The sequence below is a fragment of the Aphis gossypii genome, chromosome 3 (assembly GCF_020184175.1).
Source record: "Aphis gossypii isolate Hap1 chromosome 3, ASM2018417v2, whole genome shotgun sequence".
NCBI lineage: Eukaryota > Metazoa > Arthropoda > Insecta > Hemiptera > Aphididae > Aphis > Aphis gossypii.
This window is the reverse complement of record NC_065532.1, coordinates 39,201,984-39,216,239: the sequence shown is the minus strand read 5'-3', so window position 1 is coordinate 39,216,239 and position 14,256 is coordinate 39,201,984. Positions and strand designations below refer to the sequence as shown.

General features: G+C 30.4%; 1 protein-coding gene across 3 annotated transcripts; it reads right to left on the bottom strand.

The window, feature by feature from the left end:
* Positions 1-53: 53 nt before the first annotated feature.
* LOC114121482 (uncharacterized) lies at positions 54-6,843 on the bottom strand. Of its 3 annotated transcripts, none has more exons than XM_027983858.2 (9): positions 6,460-6,843; positions 4,608-4,986; positions 4,033-4,542; positions 3,819-3,975; positions 2,726-3,194; positions 1,925-2,670; positions 1,682-1,869; positions 1,477-1,617; positions 54-1,409 (listed from the first exon to the last, which is right to left on the bottom strand). In XM_027983858.2, the coding sequence occupies exons 2-9, from the start codon at positions 4,965-4,967 to the stop codon at positions 1,185-1,187; spliced, it is 2,796 nt and encodes a 931-aa protein (XP_027839659.2). In that variant the 5' UTR covers positions 4,968-4,986; positions 6,460-6,843; the 3' UTR covers positions 54-1,184. The 3 variants fall into 3 exon arrangements, with proteins under 3 accessions (XP_027839659.2, XP_027839658.2, XP_027839661.2); XM_027983857.2 differs by having other exon boundaries at positions 6,470-6,843; XM_027983860.2 differs by having other exon boundaries at positions 4,174-4,542; positions 6,470-6,843.
* Between the last annotated feature and the right edge of the window lie 7,413 nt (positions 6,844-14,256).

Sequence of the window (14,256 nt, the reverse complement as noted above, 5' to 3'; positions counted from 1 at the left end):
TTATTTGGGAGTTATATATTTTTGCATGCGTCAAATAAAAACAAATTTATACATCAATTTAATTATACATGTATTATAAAAAATATTTCAGATAATTAACTTAACATTAAAGTAAATGAACACAACAACTAAAAGTTAGACCTGAACTATTAAAAAATAACAATAATCTCTATTTTATCCCTAAAATTTGTATTAATGTCGTATAGTAATCATAGGCTAAAATTGCATAGTTAAATGATTAAAAAAAATATTTTAAAGAAAATAAAACAAGTCTTACAAACATTTTTTTAAAAATATAATTAATATACGACATTAAGGTTTTCAAACCAAACGGAACTTAACAAAATCTTACAATAATTTATCTATTGAGTGTATCAAACAATACAATTATAAATTATATTATATAGATACTATAAATTCTAAAACTAAAAGTAGTTATGAACACTGATAGCATTAAGCAATTAATACATAATTCATAAAAAAAAATCATGATACACACTAATTTCTAGAGGTTCTATAAATATATAGATATAAAACTAAGAGTACAAAAGTTGTACTAGTTTACTGATGAAAATAACTTATACAAAAAACATAAATTAGTTAAGTATGTATGTATTCTTAAGAAAAAAGATACATTACCTACGTATTTATATGATAATAAAAACCATTCCTAACACAAAAACACAAAGGAAACAATCCAAATTCAACTATGCAAGCAATAATGAATTTATATTGGGGATCAAAATCATTATTATTTAATAAATAATATTAAAAATAATTTAAAGTACATAATTTTTTTTTAGTAATTGCTTTAAAAAATAATTTAAATTAACATAAATAAATAAACAGTCACAAATTATAAAATCTTAAGGTAAAAAAAATAGCTTATTTAATTCAATTTAATTTACAAAATTTTAAGAAAAAAGGAGTTTATAAACAGGAAACATATTGGAAAAACAGGGATAAGACTGAAAATTACAATTTTTTTTAAACGAAAACCTACACAAAACCACATACAAAATTGAGTACTCTAATGACATGGTTATAATAAGTCTTAATGTCAATAAGTACCATTGATTTGTAAATACATGTCAAACAGATAATAACATTTGAAAATATTAAAATCAACCATATAAAAATGTATACTGTAAGAAGTATAATTGAGTATGAGAGCATAAAGAATTTTATTGTGAAGTTGCAGGGGGTTGAAGTTCTGGATTTTCAGTACGCATGGCATCCAGTTTTGCAAATATTTTTAATGCTGGTCCAAGTTTCATAGACATATCTCTTATTAAATGATCTTCTTTGAGCAACATCAGAGCCTGACCATCAATTTCATGGCTTTCAAAATCTGCTGCTATTTCTTCACTGTCTGTTAGTTGACCAATAAACTTCCGTACATCTTTTACCTAAAATATTATGATAAAAGTAAAATAAATAACAAATAAAACTAAAAATAAAATAAAAATAACTTACAGTCCAAGTCAATGGATTAATAGGACATAATTCTGGGACCACATCTGTTTTAGTGTCAATATCAATTTGCATTCGACTAGGTAAATCAAGTGATGAGGCAGTGTTACTAGAATCACCAGCTGAACCATTGCTTTCACATTCCTATTAATTATTATTACATTGATTAGTATTTTTAAATAATATACAATAATGCTGGAGTGCATACCCAATTTTTCCCATTTTTCTTGTCATTTTGTCCAGTTTTTGAACTATTTTCAAATACCTTTGAGCATTCTTGTGAACAAAAACGTTTAGATTTCTTTTTAATTTTGAATTTTTGCAGTTCTTGACATTTACCACAAGAGTCACACTTGATTTTGTCTTGATTGTTATTGTCTGTTTTACTTTTTTTATCTGTAAAAAATAATTATTAACAACTGCAAAAAACAAAAATAGATTAAATTTTTACTTGGTGGTTCTTCATCCAATTTTATGCTTTCCTTATCCTGTGTACTATTGGAAATATCTGCTATAGTGCAAGATCTGTTTACTGGGAATGGTTGATCAGCTTCTTGTATCACAAAGCCTTCAATAACATGGGTCAAGACTTGAGGTTTTACTAAAGCTTTAGGCAATCCTTTATCTCTAGAATTGTCTTCATTTGAAGTAACAGGTAACGAAACTGATGCTGTTGTTTCAGTAGTATTTTCTGCTATTGAGACCACAACAGCTGATGTGTCATTTGTTTGAACAGCTGGGGATGGCTTTGGAGATTCGTCAGGTTTAGTTGATGGGAGCATTGATGAAGTTGATGTTTGAATTTGGGGAGAAATTAGAAGCTGAGATTGTGTTGACGCCTGAGGCGCACATGAAACAACTGGTATGACAGGACGATCAAGAATAGTGATTTGCTGTTGAGGCTGGCTACTAACAATAGCTTGGCCTTGTTGCAGCTGATGTATATGTATCTTTTGTGGAGAATTCATGGACATACTCATTACATTTGTGGAGGGTTTGATAATTTGCTGTTGTTGATATGCAACTTGAGGCGATTGCATACTTACAATTTGATGATTTGGTGATTGCATACTAACTAATTTAATTTGTTGTTGAGCTTGTTGTTGCTGTTGCAAATGTTGTACTTGAACAGTTTGCTGCTGTTGTTGTTGTTGTTGAATTTGTGGCACAAGTTGTCCAGAACTTGTCAAAATCATTCTAAAACAAAAAACAATTTATAATTTGCTCATTCATATACCTGTTTTATAATTACTTGTTGGTGTTCATATTTTGTTGAGGAGATTGAAGAGGTTTGGTTTGATTAGTTTGATTAGCAGCATCTGATTTATGAGGTGCAATATTAAAACCTTGTCGCACACCAGTCTTAGGTCTAACTTTGAGTTGAGCTTTTTGCATCTGGTTTAAATGCTGAATACCAGTAGTGGTTTGAGTAGAAATTGTAGCATTTGGCCGAATTGTATGCCCCGACGGTAGTATAGAAAGTTGTCTGTTATTACCCATGCCATTAGGTGTTGTAACAACTTTGGGTTGTATATCTGCTCGTTGTGATTTAATAGTAGTAGTTGTAGTACCACTAACCATTTGTCCAATATTTTGCATAACACCACCACTGGTTTGTACCATAGTTTGACCATGGTGTTGTTGGAGGTGCTGAGGGGGAGGGCTTTGTATAAACATAGGAGTTTGTACTTGTTGTTGTTGACCATCTTGCTGAGGTGCACCTGAATAATAATAATAAAAAAAAAAACAGTTATTGCTAAATTATTCAATTTTTTTAAGTTTTTAAAAATTACGAGTGTGAGAAAAAAATTATCTTTTGAACAAGTTAGATATAACAATGAGAAATTAGCACATAACATATAAAATTTAAGTATGACTATGACAACATAGATTTTAGCTATGATATATATACCTTCTAACTATGTACAGTAAAAATTTTTTTTATATAGAATGATCTACCAATTTGCTTAACAAACTATAAATCAAATGATGACAATTTCATAAGAAACTGACATATACAACTTTATTTTTTATATTTTGAAGCCATTATAATACAAAAAATAATTTAAAATTTCATGATTTTATTATTTTAAATTTTTTTATAAAAATGTCTAGTTCAATTTAAAAGATAGTTTATTTATTTCTAAAATATAGTAATATATTGTATTAAATTGAAACTAATAAAATAATAATTTAAATAGAACAAACAAAGATTTATATATATATATTTTTTTTAGAAATAGTGTGATATTAACTAGTTATTTTTTTTAAAGAAAACTTAGTAATATTTTCTAGATTCGTTACTATAATTTTAACTAGGTAGTTGTCATTTATTAATAACTCACCTCTTATGAAAATTGGATGATTTTGTGTTAAAAGTGCTTGAGGTTGTGGTGTAGCCCAAGTGAGTCCTTGAGGAAGTGATGCATTAAATTGCCAGGGTGAAAATTGCATTGTTTGAGCATTTTGTTGTACAGTTCTTCCAGTGGCACAACTCGTGTACTAAAAAAACATTTTCCAAATAAAACAGAACATATTAAAAAAGTCAATAGTACGTACTGTTTGTTGCATTTCATTTTGTTTCATATTTGGTTGACTACTTATCACCCCTAACTGGCCGATGACAAGAGTCTGGTTAGTAGTGGTTGGAATAGCAGCATATCCAGTCGGAAATGACGTAGCCTGTCCTTGCGATATTACCTGTTTATGTGCATGAGCTGTGGTGAGCATCTGTTGTGACTGAAATTGTTTATTAGGAGCTGCAATCACTTGTATAGCACCAGAGGTAGGATGTTGTAACATTGTTCCAGGCATAATTAATTGTCCTTGAGCATTGTATTGTACAAACTGAGGGCCAGCTTGTTGAATTAACTGAACACGTCCATGACTCCAGTCATTGATTTGTTGAATTTGAGTTTGTTGTTGTTGCTGTTGGTTAGGTGTCTGTGCCTGCATAGTATGTTGCTGTTGAACTTGCCCTGGTTGTTGAGCTTGTATATTAGTCATTTGCACTTGACCCTGTTGCTGTTGCTGTGGTTGGATAGTAGAAATTTGCATTTGACCTGATGTCTACAAAATTTTGATTTATTTTTATAAGATTCTAAAAAAATTACATTATTAAAATAATTAAATACCTCAATAGTTGTCATTGGAGCTGATGAATGAGGGAGTTGTACAGTGCCTCCATTGGATCCATCTGACGACATCTGCATAGTAATAGTTTGCTGACCAGAGGCGACAGCAACTTGTTGAGGTTGTTGCTGTTGTTGTGACTGTTGCTGCTGCATGTCAACTTGTCCCTGAGGCTGTTGAATCATAACTTGTATTTGTTGTGGCTGTTGCATTTGTTGTGTTTGTTGGTTTTGTTGATTTTGTTGGGCCTGCTGTTGTTGATTTTGTTGCTGTTGCTGTTGCTGCTGCTGCTGTTGTTGCTGTGCTTGTTGCATCTGCTGTACGTCTGTGGCAGGCTGTTGTTGTGCCGATGCCTCACTCATTTTTGAGCTTGTTCATGAGCTTAATAAATAAATAAAAAAGGTAAGTTGTATAATTTTATTTTAAGTATGTTATATACTAATAATAAATGTTATTGAAAACTATTTATTTTAATAAAGATAACTGTTATAATTAAATAATAAATAGTAATTTTAAAATAATTGATTGCCTATTAACTATTATTTTAAACTAAAGTACCTATACCAAAATGTTTTTTTTCAAATTACATATTTATGAATATATCAATATGTACAATAGTACATACAAGTATTTATATTTATTACCTATCAGTTGGTTATTATACTATATAATCTACAAGTCTGGATATAAGCTCATGTAATTAAAATTAGTTACAACAAATGAATATTTATATTTTTAATAGAGATCTATTGAAACAACCAGCACATCCAAATTAAAAATAAATAGGAATAATTAGAACTCTTTTAACCCATAAAATAAAAATATTTTCATAATTATTGTTTTTACATAACATTATAAGAACATGAAAATGTCTTTAACTCCTTCTCACATTACTAATTTCTTTACAGTGGTCTGTGACACGTTTATGATATGTAGGTACCTATTATAATATAACTGTTTAAGTTTTCATTGATTGGTTTATTCTAAAAAGAACTGTTGATAATATCCAAGTGATAGTTCTGTTTATGCAACTATTATACCTAATCAAAACTATCAAAATATACTAGGTACACTTATATTTTACAAACACGAGGCATACCTACTTAAATAATTTAAACAAAGATATTTTTTTAAGTTTCGAAGTATCGAGTATTATTGAAAAAATAAATCGAGAAATTTCATTAACTGCTTTCGTTAGAATATATGGAGAATTGTTCTATGATGGCGGAGTAATGCTATTTTCCATTACTGCATACCCAAACGACGACTGGACAGCTCACAAGGTACCACTATCGTAAGTACCTTCCTCCTATACACACATACTTATAAACATAGAATGTATCTTAAAATGTGATATATAACACATACATAATACATAGGTATCATATATCCTGAATATACCCATTCAAATGTAATTATTCAACATGTAGACTTGTCTGTATGTATTAAGTAATATCAATAACATTTCCTGTATTTCTACCTTATCGTAAACACGTCTGAGGCGCATAACAATAATAATGTACCTATCATATTTACACGGAAACCTAAAACAAGCGGACACACGTACACCACACACACGCGCAAACGCGCACGCGCGCGCACATACGCTAAACACATTAACACATAAGAAATTCAAAACACACGCTGGCGACCTTTGTTGTCCATGAACTTATGTTTTCGGAGAGGAGATAGGCTTATGCAATATGAGGCCGAGTAGACGGCAGTGCGAACGAGCAAAAAATGTAATTGGAACGTATAACGATGCGATAATAGTGGTCGTGTAGCGGGCATACCATACCTATAGATTCAGCACTTACTGCTAAAGTAATAACTAATAATGATAAAACGTCGTACAAGCACTCACCTCCGGTTTAGCTGACGGCCGGGAAATCGGGTGTCCGCGAGACTGCGGCTTTCCAACGACGCGAAAACACGGTCGAGCAACAGCGGTCTCGTGATAAAAATTCGTTGCCACCGGACGACGACAGCGACCGTCGAACGATAGATGATAATAAAATGTTATTTTTTTTTCAACAGCAGCCCGTTTTTCGAGTAGTGCGGTGCACTGCACTATAATAGGCTATAGCCGAGTCGCACACGCGCACGCACAATCCCCCACCGCTGTGGCGTCGGCAGCAATGAGAGCGCGTCTGAGCGTCGGCGGCGGCGAAATAATGACGCGCAGTGAAGAGTGGAACGGTCGCGCAACAGCGAGGAGAAACGGTCGCGGGCGACATGGAACAACTGGCGGTGAATGGCGGGCGGTGGGTGCCGGGTGGCCGCCGCTGCCGGAGCTTGTACGGGCGCGGCGGCGCATGCGCGCCACCTCTCCCACCGACCGTTCAGCCGCCCGCGACGACCAATGGGGAACCGCCCAGGCGGCGGCGCACCAATAAAGGACCACTGGCGCGCCGGTATACGCTCGGGATTCCTGGGAGTAATTATTGTAATAAAGCCGCCGCCGCTGACCCGACCCCGGAGGGGCTGTGCGGCGCGCGGCACTCGATAACATAATATCACGCATCTATATATATGCGTGCGTGTGTTTGTATATACGTAGGGGGCGACGGGACAAAAGATTTATAATATACGAATTGCATTTTTTTCCTCTCACTCGTGTGCGTTCTCTCTCGCTGCTTCTCGCTCTCACTCGATTCTCTCTCCGTCTGTCATTCGCCGCTCCCTCGTACGATCTCCTTCGAATTCTTTTGTATTAAATGCTATATATTATGTACGCGTTTTGCAGAGGTATTCTACATATCATACATGTAGCTATCAATAACCGCTTGTAAATGCGTACGACATTTTTTTTTTTTTTTTTTTTGGTTGCAAATTTTCGGTAACAATTTTTGACACAATAACCGCTCCTGTAGTATATATATTTTTAATATTACATGTATATATATATACAGCGTAGAGAATTTATAAAACGACATTCTATACTGCACGGTACAGCCGTATAGGTATAAATTATATCCAGTATATGGACGCCCAAATGTCCAGATATAGGTATAGATAGATAGGTACCTATATCCTATACCGACGAATATATGGTCTTGTAGAAAAAACAAGGTTTAATGTTACACACACGATGATGTGATGATACCTAATATAACAATACAACGACATCCCTATAATATAACCCTATGTATACATATACATCACTTTAAATGGTTCAGTATACAAGTATACAATATTATATAATATAAAATTCCGCATTCCAAAGGTTATCGCGAACTGCAAAACTGCACGGATTACATGAATGCTCGGTTGGTGGGCATCGTCTGTTACACCTATATCTCGAAGGCCTTTAAGGTATAATATAGCTACGTATACCTAAATATAGGTATATTTCAATCCGTTTTTATAGAATGACATTTTATATATTTGCTGAACTCATCGAGACTATGTATTTTATTTCAAATGATGGGCACCTGCTGTATATGTATATCAATATATATATATAGTTACCAAGTCAGATATAGATGTAATTTCTATACCTAATACATGTGTAAAAAACTATAATTATATAATGCGTGTGACTATATAATATATACATAGCAGTCACTATAGGCCGATATAGATGTATATATATAGGTACTTGTACGCAATAGTTTAATAATAGCTATACATATGAACAACATTACTTATTAGTAAAATAATTATACGATGTTTATCGAAATTATACCTCTCTCACCAATCTATTCCGTATTGGCGACGAGAACGCATGATTCATGGAGCGCTCTGTATACACGCATGCTCGGCGGTCGGTGTACATGTTTACGTGCGCAATAACGGGAGAAATACGGTTCGCCGTGGTGTGCATACTGCGTCGTAGAGCGCGGGACTCATCCAATGCACGCACGGGAGGTGGAAAAGTTTTTAGGAACCCACCCACCGAGTACCAAACCAACCGACACGCACACAATGTCATTCATTATGTTTTTGCATTTAATATATACGTAAATAGGTATATAAGTATATATAATATATATAATATAAATATTATATTACCTATAAATACATCATGCTTATACGTTATAATATAAAATATATTTATATTATTATGTTGTATAAATATATATTTTAGGTATGTTTAACCGAAGTATGTCGTAGGCATACTTGTATAATCTATAATAATTCGCAATAAACGCCCGGAGACATTGATAAATGATATGTATACCTAATTATTACCTATATATGATATAGTATATATTATACTATATATATATTTTATAATTTTTAGTCAGGTATTAATTCTATAATTATTTACACTATAAAAAGCAAATTATTACATCATTAAAATAAATATATTTTAAAATTATTACAATTTTCTAATTAAAACTAATCTGCAGTTTAGTTGGGTACCTATGACCTATCATGATTGATTTAAAACTATAATTTTTAATTGTATTTATGTTATCAAACGTCGAAATTGGTTAGACTCAGCGTCTATACACGGCGTAGATTCTAAGTAAATCACACAAGCTTATATTAAACATATTATATTGTATCTTATATAATTAAGATAAGATAAGAACTTATATTAAATTACACGCTCAAATGCTCAATTATATTGTAGCTAGGATAATATTTCATGTTTTTAACGTATTATATCATTGTGTTTTCAATACATTTTTAAAATTACCTAAAAATAAATTTCAAATATTATAAATTTTTATAACTATATAGCCATATAGGATACTACCGTTTCGTTTTGTTTTCAAATTTAGCGAACATTTTTTTTTATTGTCGCAGTATTAAAAATTGCAGTTCTTAACTTTAAAATACATATATCTTTTATTTTATTGTAATTGAAAAATGAAAATGTTTGTGTTTGTAAAAGACTAAATACATTTTTTGAAACAATAAAAAAAATTCTTGAGCTTTTAACTTTGAGTGATGATAGTTTACTGCTGATTCAATAAGCATTATACAATTTAGTACCTATAGTTGCAAAACTGAATCTATGTAATATATATAGGTATAGTTGGTAATTGGTATATGTATATTGTATATAATAATATATAGTAGGAGTTAATAAAATCTATTCTGTTAAACCAAATATTTATTATTTTGTTATTTTATGTATATATACATTATATACTTTATTATTGAAGATTTAATTCTTAAAATATTTTGATTCTATTTTTTAAGTATTTAATTACTTAATTTTATAATTTTTTTTTATTTATGTCAATACAATTTTTCGTTCAAAATCGAAAATTCTGAAATATTTAGCTAGAGGTATATAATATAGCTGATATCTTATTAAATATATAACAATATAAAATATACCTAAGTAATATTTTGAAGAAATAAAATGAAAACATTTAAAACCTACCTTTAGAAAACTGCATTTTTTTTATCAGTATTTGCATAATACATTTTATTATACCAATTGAAATTTAATTGATGACTCATCATTATATAACTATAACTTATTAATTTAAACTCATATAGTAAAACACACGCATATCTATGCATGTTAACACTTCAGATACAAAATTATATTATTATATACCTACCTATAACAATAAGAATAACTTTATTCTTAAAATGAGTTATTCTTATCACTAGAGTTGGGATTTTATAGCACTTAAAATTGTATAAATATGACCTTAAATATTGCTAAATATGCACTAAAAACATACAAAAAAAGGAAATTTTACAGAAGAAATCGACAAAAAAGTCTCAATAAAATAAGCAGATAACAAAATTAGAACCATAAATACTTAATTCGAAATATAGTAAATTATACCTATAATCTATATAATATTATCGCAGTGGCGTAGCTAGGATTTTCTGAAGGGGGGTGTTAATTATAAACATTAAATATTATATATAATATGTACAAACTAAAAGTTTTATTTTAATTAATTAATATGTATTTATATTATTTTATATTTCATATTGTATTTACGATTTATCTATGTTCCTATTTTATTATATATATATATATATATAATAATGTCTATTTTTTGTAATATAATATATGTAATAATAATGTAATATATTATGATACTGCTCAAGGGGGGTGTCATATCCACCAAACACCCCCCTTGAATACGCTACTATTATCGCTGTAATAATTGTACGGCGTTGTATCAGCGTAATCGGCCTATTTACTTAATCTATACATTTACAATTTACATGATAATTCGATTGACAAAAATCTAAAATCACGTTTTGGTAAAATATAATTTCATAAAATAAGACCGATTTTGATTCGAAAAACAGGTAAAAAAGTCCAAAAAAAGCACTAAAAATTAAAAAATCACAAAATATGCAAAATAAAATTTTTAATTTGAGTTCTCAGCTTTATTATGAAACATATTTTTAGCTTACTCTGCTATTTTTTAAGCATCTCATAAAAAATATGCAAATGCTATAAAATTCCGACCCTGCTTATCATCACCATTAAATTCAATATAATCGGCTAATAAATTTACTTATTTCACTGCTACCGCGTGCTGCAGTGTGTGCAGGGCCGCAGCCACACATTATTCTAGGAGGGTATATATGCTCTAATTTTGCCGCCAAGAGAGCTCTCTTTCCATCACTCAGCCCCAATAATTTACATATTTTGCCGCCCGGGGCAAAAGAACCCCATAGCCCCCCCCTCTAGCTGCGGCCCTGAGTGTGTGGGCACCAATTACTAGAAGTACTATTTATATACCCTCTTCGTACTTGATATAAGAACTATTGTTTCCTCCACAAGTGTAGGCTTTTGTAGTTTTATTGGAGACAATCGTTATTTTATATTATTTAACTTATATTGTACATACCTAATATACTATGTGAATTTAATGCAATAAACGTACTATTATGCAATATGTATACCTAATACTATTGTAATAATTATTATATCATTAATGTAGTTTATTCTTGTATGATAAAAATAAGTTCAACTTAAAAATAGGTATATTATTAAAGTTATACCTACTATTGTTTAATAATAAAATATAATATAGGTATTACTATTTGAAATTATATAAATATATAAATTATTTTTAAAAAAAGTGAGTTATAAATATGGGGCTATGAATTTAATACACTATAAAAAACCTTAAAAAAATTCAAAAAAAAAAAATACAATAAAATATGCACTTAAAATCCAAAAAATGCCATAGGCCCATAGCTACCTATAAAATGTCAAAAATTATAGAATAAAATGCATTTTACATGGTTTTTAATTTTTGTATGTATATTGTATATATTGATATTATAATTTATAGGATATTATTAATTATAGGAGGTAGGTACCTTTTTTTTTCCGGTTAGAATCGACGACGCCGTGAAAACCGCTTGCGCATTACTTCCACGGCCGCGGTACCGCCATCGTTTATTAGACAACAAAATACATTACATTACGTTTGTCACTTATAGGGTGCACATTTAAATTATTGTTACATGATATAAATAAGAAATAAATACAAGTTCCGTTATTCTCGACCCGGCTTGTTATATAGCCAGCCAGCCTCGAGTCTCGTTCTTGTTCCCTATCCTTCCCCTCAGATGTTAATGGGTTGATGGAAGTTCGTTGTCCAACGATACGGTTTGGTCGTTCCCTCCCGTGGTATTATCGGTGATAAGAGAAACGTGGTCGGTGACGCCTCCGACGATTCGCGAAGCGATCCATGATGTGTCGGTTTCGCGTTCCTATCTTTTGGCCTGATATGCGGCTGCCAGGCCGCTCAACAGTCCTCTGCTCGTTAGCAGTTCTGCTTAAATATACCTATTATAACAAATTTAGATAATCGTTTAACATCCGCGGAGATTCAGTCCGCAGCTTCCAGTGCTATAGTCGCCTGTTGGCTGCAGTTCTGTAGTAGGCTTCATCCTTCCGCTCGTTGTCTTCCTTGGTCGACATTATGGACTCGATCATTTTTACGAACTCCCGTCGATTCACTTTAGCCTGCTCCAGCAGCCTTGACTAGGATGTCAAATCTGGCGGTAAACAGGTAGGTACCTACATTACATCATTTTGCATGTATAAAAATGCGTTTATTTAATAATAATGTTGATTGAATTTGAATTTCACGTGAAATTTTTTTTTTGAAATTTTTAAAACTGTGTGAAACAAAAAAAAAGGTTTTTAATGATGTTAACTGGTGAAATTTAATTAAAAATACCGGAAATGAACTAAAAGAGGATATGACCTACAAATACAAAAAAATACCTAAAAATTAAAATGGTCAAAAAATGCAAAATAAAAATTTCAAAAATAGATTCATTATTACGTAATTCAAAAGATGTGCTTACAAAGCTACGTTTCACGATCACCCAAAAGAAAAACCTGCACTTTCCTACAAATTCTGCACAGCCCTATAATATATAGCTATGAATATTTTAAACTTTAAAGTTTTAGTATTTTACATAGCTATAATAACTTAATAGTTTGATGATAAGTAAATTTACTCTAATATTAAAGCTAATTAAACATCACAAAATGTGTTCAGTTGAACGCAAAGTTGCTATGGTGTGTACGTTAATAAGACAGACTAAACATGCGGGTATGAAGTCCTCTTAATACAAAATGGATTCTTTTAAATGTAAATCTATAAAGGTATAAATATATAACATTTGTTATAATATAAACATAATAAACTATCATGATATTATGATGCGGGTATGGCATCCATTTATAATATATATTATATTATGCATTATCTCTTTAGTGTTCAGTCGTATATTTATAAATGTATATAATATTAGGTATAGTCCCATACAGCTGACTTCATATCATATAGCTTGATATATATATCTATATTTAAATTGCAATCATGCTGATATCATACGCATACACGAACACATATACATATATATGATATTTATATTTATATATTGCAAGCCCGAATTTTATTCATACAAAAACTAGTTGGTATTATAAAATATATATATAGTATACATATTCATAGATATTTAAAATATATTTATTAGGATATTGTAGGAAAAAAGTCCGAGTAAAAATGATTTAAACATATATATTAATATTATAAATTATAATAAAATTAGTTAATTATTAAACAAATATGTTGTATTATTAAATAGTAATTTTTTTAAATAATATGTTTTAATTATTGCTCTTACTTAAAGATAGCTGGTTTATACACAATAATATTGATGACTCGATTAGAGGTATTTCCGTATAAAACAAACATTATATATATAGTACTTATTTAGTATATATATATACCTACGATATAGCATATTATTATTGTATAGTCATCTGCATATCATAAGCAATAGTAGTATTAAAAGTAATACTTATATAATAATGGATAATATAAAATTAATAAAAAATGGTAAAAACTTATTTACAACGGATTTGCGCATATAGGTACTGTGAATCCTCTATAAACTAATATGAATAAATATAGCATCAGATGGAAATAATGTTCCCGGAAGTCATCGAAAAAATGTTCTGGTATATATAATTATTAACTACCGCAACAGAGGTAAATATATTATTAATTTATTTATAAATGTAAAAAGTATATTTATATATAGGTATATAGTTACTTCAACTAACTTTATCAGTAGAATAATTATATTTTTTAACTATAAAATTCTAGTTCAGTTTACTATACCATTTAAGTAAATCTAACTAAAAATTAATTACTTCAACTAAATTTCTGCCAACTAAAA

What these genes read in the sequence shown, in the direction of transcription:
- LOC114121482 (XM_027983858.2), bottom strand. Translation starts at nt 4,967, where the DNA reads ATGAGTGAGGCATCGGCACAACAACAGCCTGCCACAGACGTACAGCAG. An exon ending in TCATCCAATTTTCATAAGAG is followed by an intron (nt 3,195 to 3,818) that starts GTGAGTTATTAA and finishes ATTATTATTCAG; the next exon opens with GTGCACCTCAGCAAGATGGT. An exon ending in TTAATCCATTGACTTGGACT is followed by an intron (nt 1,410 to 1,476) that starts GTAAGTTATTTT and finishes ATAATATTTTAG; the next exon opens with GTAAAAGATGTACGGAAGTT.